The sequence below is a fragment of the Platichthys flesus genome, chromosome 23 (assembly GCF_949316205.1).
Source record: "Platichthys flesus chromosome 23, fPlaFle2.1, whole genome shotgun sequence".
Taxonomy (NCBI): Eukaryota; Metazoa; Chordata; class Actinopteri; order Pleuronectiformes; family Pleuronectidae; genus Platichthys; species Platichthys flesus.
Window position 1 is genome coordinate 5,427,665 of NC_084967.1, and position 11,205 is coordinate 5,438,869.

Here is an 11,205-nt window from a genome sequence, read left to right on the forward strand (position 1 = left end):
AAAATAACTAAACAGGTCTGTGTCTGATTCTCCCTCAGCTCCAGAGGTTCTGGCCCAGAAGCCGTACAGTAAGGCAGTGGACTGCTGGTCCATCGGAGTGATCGCCTACATCCTGTGAGTACCAACCAGTCTGTTATCCAAGAAGTGGTTTCATGACTCAGCACTCTGACCGCCATCACTTTAATTTCAGCTGGTGACAGATTCAACTCAGTTCAGTTTTGTTTGTATAGCCCCGAATTACAACAGACATTATCTCAAGGCACTTTACATAGTAAGGTCGAGACCTGACAATGTTTAGAGAAACCCAACAGCTCCCAAAATGAGTAAACGCTTGATGACTGTGGAGAGAGAAAAACTTGTAGAACAAGACTCGATCTGGGCCGCCATCTGATTCGACCGGTTGGGGGGAGAGAAGAATAATGGGGAAGACAGGAGAGGTGGGTGGAAAAGAGGGGAGAGAAGATAGAGAGAGATGGAAAAGAGAAAAGTTGTAAAGTCGTAACAGTGATATTTATAGATTTCACAATGTTATAGCAGCACCATAGTATTAGTAATGATAATAATGCTGATGATGATAGTATTAGTTAATCTCAGTTGCTCGAAATTTGTACGTATTTAATCACATATTATTTACGGGGAAGTGCAGGGTCCGGTCATCTTCCTCTGTGACTTTGCCACAACAATCAACTCCTTTCACATTGCACGTTGTGGAATACTACAATATCTACTTGCTGTCTGTGATGGGCCCGACATAACAGACAACATGTGGAATGTGTACTAGGCTACGGGTCATTGTGCTTGTTTGATCTGTTACCCCTGTGTGTGTGGTTGTGTGTGGGTGTGTTTTTGTGTAGAGCGTGACCCCTAAGGTGTGAACGATGCTGCTGACCCTTGAAACCACTGCTTTAATTATTTGAAGGTGTGCGTGTGTGTGTCTGTATCTGTGAGTCCATTTGTGTGTGTGTGTGTGTGTTGGGGGGGGGGTTCCGCCTGACAGACACATTACTATCTCAAGGGTGAGGTCAGACCAGGGGTCAGAGGTCAGCAGCAGGTTAATAGGATGCAGAGCATGGGATGTCACACATGAACTTAAACAATGTTTGTGTGTCCAACTTGTCTGTGATTTGTCTCTATAGTTAAAAAATAATGTCTCTGCCCTATCTCTCCTTCATAGAGAGTATTTTTGTGTGTTTGTGTGACACTTTTGAGTAGAATGAGGTTTTGGTGCAGCAAGTGGGTCGGTGGAGAGAGTGACTTTCTGTCTGTGTGTGTTGTGTCTGTGTCTGTGCAGAAATTGACTCCCTGCTGGCAATTAGCACAATTAGTGTTAGGATTCAGACCTTGTTAGCTTTTAGCTGTTGCTCAGGTGGAAAGATCAAATCAGGTAATCAGCCAAGATAATCACCTCGGGACCCTGTGTGTGTCTGTGTGTGTGTGTGTGGGTCCAGTGGGGCGGATGGTGACTGATCTCTGAGTCTCCAACCATCCAACCAAACGTGAAGCATCTCTTCACACCAGGTGGGATCTTCCCGCCCGGTGCGTGTATGTGTGGGCGTCTGTTTTTGTGTGTCAGTGTGGGTCAGCTGAGTCTTTAACCAAATGATAAACCAGAAAAATAAATGGAAAGACTTCCTACCCTCACGGCAGGCAGAACCTTTCATCCTTCCTTTTTTCCCGGTGTATTTGTGCGTGTGTGTGGGTGCATGTGCGTTTGTGTGTATTGATGGAGAACGGCATTTTAATGAGTTTTTATGAAAATCTCTCGGTGCATCAGGAGATTGTGTAACGAGGTGTAGATTACGTTTGTGGCTGAGCAGCATCTCTGCTGTTGGTCCAGGTGGCCCATTATAGAGTGTCAGACCAGTTCAGGAGCACTGGGAACCAATAATCTCAGGTTAGCTCGATTTAAAGTCGAACACAGAGAGTAAATGGCCTCTCCCATTTACCACAGCTGGTATTAACATCACTTTGTCCACTGCCACAGATGCAGCTGTGACATACAGGAGTGTATCGAATACAAAACACTGACCATAATAATAATATCAATAAATATTAAATAATAGTAAAAACATTACCCAGTCATGTCAGTCATTAAGAGCATTTTAACACTGTGGTTGATACATATAACATCTTCAGAGAACTTGTTTTGTCCCCTCTATGACTTAAACCATGACTCACTCATCGGGATTGTTTATTTGTTGTGCGATCAATAAACTGACTAATAATTTCAAGCCTAAGTGAAAGTTTCTATTCACGATTCATTATTATCTCTTAATAGATCAATTAGTAAATGAATGATATCCTTGTTGCTTATGAAATGTGGAAATGAGTTTATAAATGCATTCAAGACGGAGTGATCAGTCAAAGGGAAAAAAGAATAACTGATTGGATAATTGGACGTGAGAAACATGTCGTGATTAACTGAGTCACCTCCTCGTCTGCAGGCTGTGTGGTTATCCTCCGTTCTACGATGAGAACGACTCCAAGCTCTTTGAGCAGATCCTGAAAGCCGACTACGAGTTTGACGCGCCGTACTGGGACGACATATCCGACTCAGGTGAGCTTTCCTCTTTCCCTTCCTTCCTCCCTCCGCAGTCCTTCCTCCCCCTTTCTCCGTCCCACATGTGGCATATATGGACTGCACACCACTTCTCAATCATGGCCTCTGACATCATTTGCCTGGAATGAACGTAATTGATGATAATGTGTGTATGGGGTTCACTCACCAACACTGTTGAGTGCACAGTCTGGCAGTAAAACCACCTTTGCATGCCTGGAAACCCAAATTAGATAAGATATCTCTGTCATGCTGTCATAAAAAGTACTCAAATATTTCAACAACCGTCATATAGAGGGCCACGTCTAGACATTTGTGGATGCAAGATGAGAAATCCAGATGACTTTGCTCAGACTTTTCCTTTAGAGCCACCAAGACGGTGATACTGTTGACTTTGAAAAAGTCCCAATGTCATTTGGAGGGACTGCTGTGTAATGTGGTGCAGACATCCATGACCGTTTCTTCTTTTCACCGAGCACCATCACCCGGTCGACATTCTAATTAGCCTGATAAATTGGTTCATAGAAAACCTGCACCAGACTTTCCCATCTGCCTAATTAGCAAATGTTAGCCTCATCTTTTCTTTTTTTTTTTAAATGTTAAATTCAAAATGTGGCTCAGGAGGTAGAGAGGGTCGTCCAGTAAGTAGAAGGTCGTGGTTTGATCCTGGGCTCCTCCAGGCTGCTTTCTGAATTGTCCTCGGGCAAGATGCTGAAGCACGAATAATGCTACTGGCTGTCGACAGTGTGCGAATGGTGTTTGATAGAAAAAAGTTATTTACATAGAAGCACTGGATGAAAGTGTCTGAATCAGTAACTGGAGAGGCTCTATAGAAATACAGAGCATTTATACTGGGTTTATCAGGGTGTCTATTTAAAATATTATGCTCCATGTAACTGGACATTTGCTCATTGAATTGTCAGTAATTACTAATCTCATTTGTGTCACAAATTGCGTTTTTAAGTTGATCAGTTCAGAAATCATGTAGAAAAATCTGTTTCATGTTGGTGTGTGTACAGTTTTATAAATTTTCTTTTTCTCTTAGCCAAGGATTTCATCAGCAATCTGATGGAAAAAGATCCAGCCAAGCGTTTCACCTGCGACCAGTCACTCAGACACCCCTGGTGAGAGCCACACACACACACACACACACGCAGTGTCAAACAGACTAACAAAAAGGCCTTAAATCAATACAGATATTGATGTACCGTCAGAAGTGTTAACAGAGAATTTCTGTGCGTGTGTGGAAAAATATCAGGATCGCTGGGGATACGGCTCTCTGCAAGAACATCCATGAGTCAGTGAGCCGACAGATCAAGAAGAACTTCGCCAAGAGTAAATGGAGGGTAAATATTGTTTACTCCACTTTGTTCTCTGTGGTCTTGGCTGTATTGTTGCAGACTGCTGCATAGCTCCCGTACACCTGGCTCGCCGTATGTTCAGGAGTTAACCACAAGTGTCACCTGCTGTTATGAAAGAGATCCCACTTTCTTAAAGAGCTGCTCCTCACACAGTTTGTTGTTCCAGTTTCATCCATCTTGGCCCAGATTTTATTAATGGAAGATAAAGGTGGAGGAGAAAACCGTATCATGGTACTTTAACACTAGTGTCTCTTCATTGAAAGCAGATTCTCGTCTGTGACTCCAAAGTCTCTATGATGTGAAAAACCCCTTTAAATAATCCCCTCTCCACCTGGTGATACAGTGGATTGATCTCATACCAAACAATAGGTTGAAATAAAAACCTCTCTGTCACTGATATTCATTAGGTTTACCTCATACTGATGTAATACTGGTTTCTATGATACCAAGAATTCCATTTTTTTTTTTTACTCATCTTTCCATTTCCATCCTCTCCCCAGCAAGCGTTCAATGCCACCGCTGTGGTCCGGCACATGAGGCGGCTGCAGCTTGGCAGCAGCATGGGCAGCAGCATGGACGCCTCCAACCCGCCGACCAGGCAGAGCCAGACGCAGAAGCCGGCCCAGAGCTCGAGCCAGGCGGATCAGAACCAGGCAGCTGAGAGCCCTAACACAGCGCCGAGCCAGAGCAACAACACAGCCGCCAGCAAAACCTCTTCCACTGACAACAACATAGCAGCACCACGCAAGGAATGTGAGTATGAGTCAGGGTTGTCAGAGCATACGTTCGTGAGAGAAAGTGAAAGACGTGATTATTCACTGAAACCTCCAACAGCAGTTGTAAATCTCTAGTTTAGCAACCTAAACAGGAGAAATGCTCTGTATAAGAGAGAGTTGGGAGAGTAGTGGTGTTTTTAGCATTTCCAAAACCAAAACACAAGAGCAAAAGAAATTGGATTAAACAGCTAGTTGTCTGGTTCGACGTGAGAGACAAACCAATACACTGAATATAAAGATGGACAGAGCATCTACAAGTCTTCCCACTATCCAGACATGAAGCCAAAATAAACAAATGCTGCCATCTTGTGCTGATGACGTCAATTTAGCCGACTGAAACCATAGATATATATATAAAGGCTAGATGTCTCGGCCAACAGAGTCGAACGGCCACACATGGCGGCCATCTTGCCACAGGTGGCTCGCTCATTGTGTTGGTAGTGGTACGTATTTTTTAAATAACCATAACTTGCTAAATTTTCAACCGTTTTTAAATGGTTTGGTTTGTTATAAACGTCAGATGTAGTTATGACACTGCATACTTATGAATAATTATGTTATTTAAAAAAAAAAAGAATATTGTTCTAAACTAGGTACCACTACCAACACAATGTTATGGGTGAGCGAGCCACCTGTGGAAAGATGGCCGCCATGTATGGACATTCAACTCCGGTGGCTGGCAACGCGGACGAGACATCTAGCCTTTATATATATATATCTATGACTGAAACAATCACCAGGTAAAAAGGAGTCAAAAAAACAAGGTCTTAATTAACTGTCTGACTTTGGAGCCATTCATCTGCCACCCTTATCATCACGAACTGCAGACTTGCTATAACAAAGTGTAGCAGGACATAGTGAACAGTTTCATCAAACCTGCTGCTGATTTAAGAGCTAACTTTTCCCTCTCAGGTGTGGCCGCGCCCGTCACGCCCTGCAGTCTGGCGTCTGCGGCCTCGTCCTCCGCTGCCGGGGCAGAGCTGAACCGGCCACATCCCTCAGCGGCGCCCGCCCCAGTGCTCACGGAGACCAAGTGACGCCAGGTCTCGCGGGGAACCAGCTGGGAGGCCACAGCACTGTGAGGCAAAGAGAAAAGAGGAGGACAACCGAAGAGGAAGAGGATCGCCCTCTTCTTCGTCCGTCTTTTCACCGTACTTCCTCTCGGATGCCGTCCAGCCAGTTCCCCGCCCTGCTCCCGGGAGAGCAGAGGACCTTTCCTCCACTCCACCGAGCCACACAGCGCCATACTGTACACCTGCCACCCACCCCCCCATCCACCAGAACAGCAACAGCAGGGCCACTGACTCTCAGTGCGGATCTGTGTGCGGCCGGCTGTGATCGGCTGGCATTTGATGATGCGTGTCGACTGCCCTGAACTCGAGCAATGATCAGTGGCTCAGGACGGGCGGTGGTATCATATTATTCAATGTCAGACAACATCAACTTCCCTCTTTAATCTCGTCTTTCCTGCAACACTTTGTTTAGCTTTTCTCCAACCTTAGGTTTGACTGTTGGTAACTGGATTGTTTTATATTTGACTATTATTAATGTTCATTTAAAAGGTGCTTTGTGTAACTTTAAACAAATATATCATTGTCAAACTGATCTTTGGTAGCATAGCTGTAAATGAATAGGACCCTAGACAAGGTGACAGCTTGCTATCGATTGTGCAACTGTCGATTGTGCAAGACCCTATTTCCCATAACCCCCCTTCTGAGACTTCTGAATAATGACCTCACCAGTTAACACAAATCACACTAATGTTGTAAACTTGCTGGACGATGATTTATCCATGTGAAAATGTTACACACGCCACCTTTAAGACCTTTTCTATGTCCTTATGGGCTTGTTTGTTTGTTTGTGCTTTAAGAAGTGCTTTAAAAGTACCATACGACTGTTGAGATGTGAAAACATGAGTAAGCGCTTTACCTATTTTGCACAGAGAGGGTCAGATATGTTCTCAGACACAGATAAGCCACTCTCCACTCAAAACATCAAAATACTTTAAAAAACAGAAACCCAGGGTGGATTTCAAAGCATTTCACTACTTATATATTGTCTGAAACATTCTGATTTATTCTGATTAATTTATTATTTTCTTACTTTCTAAGACTTTTATAACAATCACCCCTAAAGGGGAACACATACAGGTTCCTAAGAAGCATGCAGCAAGTTAAGAATAGGTTAGCAGAAGATAGAGATGTGTATTTACTGGAAGAACTGCCTCCAGCTTAGAATGTTTGTGACAGACAGCTCACGTTTCAGTTCCCCAACGAAGGAGCCACTAGCAGCACAGGAAGCTACAGGACATACACATGTTATCTTGTATTCACCTGTCTCCCACGTGAACCGTTGGAGTATTTTGGTCCACGTGGAGTCAAGAAACCAGCCTGGAGAAGCTGCAGCCTCCCATCGTTCCCTCCCACTCTAGTGAAGCCATGATCTCCCCTTCTCGCGTCATGAGGCTGTACGCAGATCAGTAGTGCTCAGGGAAAACTGCAGCTGTACTGTGTGCTGGCCACCGCTGGTTTCCTGGTTTAGGTGTTCCCGTGATGGTCCAGGCGTCACGGTTAATGATCCAGGGCTCCAGACGTTAGCCGTGTCCTTACTGCAGAGTTTGTAGTGACTCGTGACTCAAGCATTTAGAACTTAACCACCACTATGGACAGGGTTTTGAACCTTAAACGTTGCTTTCTTTTTCTCAGTGCTACCTTAACGTCTCACCTGATTACCTGTCTGGTTAACAGGCCGAATCATCGAAAAAACAAGAATGGTGTAGAGCGCATATAACTCCGCCAAGGTCCAACGGTCCCAATTAATTCAATCAAGCTGCAACAAATTGCACACACTCATAGATATCAGTCCTATAAATGTGCCGGTTTATAATAACAATCAAGATCAAGATAAGTTTCAGTGGGAAATTGATGAAAATGTCAAAAACTACCCTATCTTACAATGCAGATAAAAGGATTTCCTGGATCCGCAATCGCATCCAGATCCACGGCAAGATTAAAAAGGTAGGTTCCCTCTAGGCTTACTTCCCACAACTTGGTTTAATCTGACTAGATTTAACTGTGACCTTGGTTTTAACCTTTTAAACATGATTCTGAGTGCAGATGTGAAAATGTTGGATGCTTAGTCACACATATCAGATTGTCATGTCTTTATTAGATGCAAATCTATTGATCCCTTTATTGTCAATTGTGGCTGAAGACTAGTGCTGGGTACTAAGATAATTTGGTTCATTCAGCAGTACGTGCTGAATTAGCCGGAACAGAACAGAACAAGTCCGATTTTAAGTTTCTGAAGTGAACATTAAAACATAAGGGCTGAATTGATCCAGAGAGACTTCATTGACTTTTGACTTCCTCTTCCTACTCAGTTGCCATTTGCCTTTTTTCGCTATCTCCACTCAGTGCTGCTGAAATCTATCTGCAAATTATTCATAGAGCTTGTTTTAATCTGTTTGAGGCGAGATGCCAGTAAATCAACACTCGCCCAAGCTGTCTGGAATTCACTTTGGCTCACTGCCTCATTTTTTTGTGTGTGGATGTGTTCAGCCCAAACTATCTGGCACTGACATCGACTTAAAGAAAAACATGACGAGACATTTGTGAATGTTGCCCAGTCTCAATCTGTCTCGCCCCTCGACTCGCTCTGGAAGGACAATTCCAGTTTTTTGATTCTTTTGCGACTCTTTCAACTTTAAGGAAGTGCAAGACTAAATCACTGGAATACCCCTTTAAGAAATGAGAAACTTTTCCCCTTTAATGACGCTGGAATTGTCCTTTAACAGAACACCTTGCATTCAACTCATTTATATACGTTTGGAGCTTTCACACACGTACACACACACACCACAGATCCGCTGCATAGCTCCCCAAGCACCTCATACCTTATGTTAGTTGCCTCTGTGGAGACAGCAGGAGCAGACACTCTGTTGTCCTCATGGTCCTTTTTAGATTTTAGACAAACCTTGCTGTGACTCGATGCACGTCCTCCTTGCAGCTTCTCCAATCATAGACGAGTTCTAGCTCGATAAGGTTGAACTAGTGTGTAAGCAAAGGCCAGTTAACCCGATTTATTGTGTTTTTTTTTCTCAAAGCAGTCAGAGAAAGCTAACCTTGCAGTGTTTCTTATTGAACGACAACACCCATGCGTCTACACAGGAGCCTGTGTTTACTCTGGCGAGGTCTTGTGTTACATTTTTTTCCCCCTCTAACCACACGTTTGAGTCGGTCCGTGTTATTACCCACGTGTCACAACAGAGGGAGAGGTTTCAACCATGTAAGGGCTTTATATTCCAATGATCACCTTAATCTGATTAATCACTGTAACCGTGTGTAGTACCCATTTACTGCTATGCATTTTTTAACACTTTGGAGTGGGTTTTTTTCAGTGTATTTTCCTGGAAGTGAAATCAGGAAACACAGAGGGAACATCAGCAGCTATAGTAAAACAGTTACAGACACTGAGTCCCTCTTAGACAATTTAAATCTGTTAATTATCATATTTATCATTAGTATTGAATGAGCTACGATGTGAGAATGGTGTTCCAGGTGCTTCTCTGGCACAAAGAATCGTCTGCCAGGACTGTAGCTTGATTCATTACGATGTCATCCATTTCTGTTGGTACGCTTTGGGGTTAGGAATGTGTCGCGAGGCAGGCAGAGGGTTCAGGTTCATGCTCTGGTTTCATGTCAGCCATTTTTTTTTTTCTCAAGAGACAAAGACAGAGATAAAACAAAAAAATCTATCTTTCCATGTTAAAGATGCCCCTGTAAATAGATTGTGAATACGAATGATCATTTTCCAGATAACATATAAGAATGTTTTGCTTTTCAGGCACGAGTGAGTGGATGGGCGTGTGTCGGGGGAAGTTGATTGTATTCTTTGTGGAATGTTTAGTGTAGACAAGAAAAACAAACTAAAAAAAAAGCTGGATTCCCCTTTACTCCCCACCGCAGTTTGCTTTTATACACTGTACCGCACTGTGTGACTGCCACCTGCAGAGCTGCACAGTTCAATGCCATCAGTGTTCCACCACCACCTCGGTCTGAGGGTGAGAAGCATCGTTCACTGAACTCAGGCTTACGGTTTTTTTTGCCATTCTAAAAGGAAGAAATCCAAAGCTGTGACGTAAGAGAAACAGAAGTCAAAGCTGTTTTGGGACAACGAGCCGCTCTCATCCGCCCATCGTCCTCTGACATTTTCTTGTTTTTAACCGAAGGCAATGCCGAAGTGCATCGCAGCAAAAAAAAAGGATGAAAACACAAGCATGTCGGGGGGGGGGAAGTGCTTAAAGAAATCCAACTCCACCATGAGTGTTTGCATAATCCTGTATCCCCTTGTATGATGTTAGTATCTCTGTATTATGTAAAGACGCGCACAGGTTCAGATGCCAGAGCCCACGAAAAGCTGAGGTCAGCGGAAGATGCAGTTTCCCTTCTACCAGCAGTTCATAGCTGCGGAAAGAATCTCTCTGCTTATTACAATTTCATATACATTTTTTCACATGATTTTAAAAGACATTTAGCTCCCCTGACACGTTCATAATGTAGAAATGGAAGAATTGACCAAAAATCACAAATATTTACAGTAAATCATCTATTGTTTGTGTTAGAAAGGTTTTTGCGCTTTTATTTGGCAGTATACTTTGTAGTACATATTACAAGTTGATTTCTTTTGGCCAGTGGTCTTCAAGTCTTCTACATTTGTGACTGTGGACCCTATAGAAATATAGCCTCGTAGCTTGGCACCAGTTTTTAGGCCTCGGTTAACATCGTAAAAACTCAAAAGCTAGATTAGTTGAGGCTAACACTCGTACAGTATCTCATTTCAAGAAAGTAAAAAGGTGTTCTACCTTGAGTCCTGCCCCACCACTCCAAAGGATTTCATGGAAATCGGGTCAGACAGTAGCTTTTCGGTGATCCCGCTCCACCTGGCGTCTCCCTGTGCGCGTCCCCGTCCAGAGCCTGCTGTGCTAGCTGGCTGTATTTACTCTGCATGTGACCACGACAAACTCCCATCTTGTGCACTGTCACCACGTTGGCGCCACCCTCACGTCTCCGAGCGGGCGCCGCCTTCGCCACACTTGCTGTGATGAAGAAGAAGATGACAAATTTCTGTTAATGGGGCTTGTGTATCCGATGCCTTCGACAATCATGTGCACATATCAGAGTTACCATGACGACACAGGCCAGAGCAATTGATTGTGTTTCATTTGTCTTTTCTCCTCGAATAAATCCTGAATGATCGTAAGATGGCCCCTCGCCCATATATTCTGTGGTTGTGGTAATTTTGTTGTGTGTTTTTGTGTGTACAAATTAAGCGATGGATTGTTATTGTAATTTATAATCTGAAGAATAGCGACAGTTCTACGAAATATATACCTGTGCATTTCTGTGTGCAGTCACCAGACACTCCTCACCGCTCTGACCGACATTCAGCCCATAAACATGCTGCACAGCAGATGTTCAGCAGACAGGCAGATGTTGAGGCACATGTCGGG

General features: G+C 43.7%; 1 protein-coding gene across 1 annotated transcript in view; it reads left to right on the top strand.

The window, feature by feature from the left end:
* camk1da (calcium/calmodulin-dependent protein kinase 1Da) overlaps window positions 1-10,955 on the top strand; it is a 51,446-nt gene extending 40,491 nt beyond the window's left edge. Inside the window, exons 6-11 of the mRNA XM_062383052.1 lie at window positions 39-114; window positions 2,445-2,557; window positions 3,603-3,681; window positions 3,816-3,903; window positions 4,419-4,671; window positions 5,607-10,955. Coding sequence (XP_062239036.1) covers window positions 39-114; window positions 2,445-2,557; window positions 3,603-3,681; window positions 3,816-3,903; window positions 4,419-4,671; window positions 5,607-5,731 — 734 coding nt within the window. The 3' untranslated portion in view covers window positions 5,732-10,955. The remainder of the gene's footprint in view (window positions 1-38; window positions 115-2,444; window positions 2,558-3,602; window positions 3,682-3,815; window positions 3,904-4,418; window positions 4,672-5,606) is intronic.
* The last annotated feature ends 250 nt before the right edge of the window (window positions 10,956-11,205 follow it).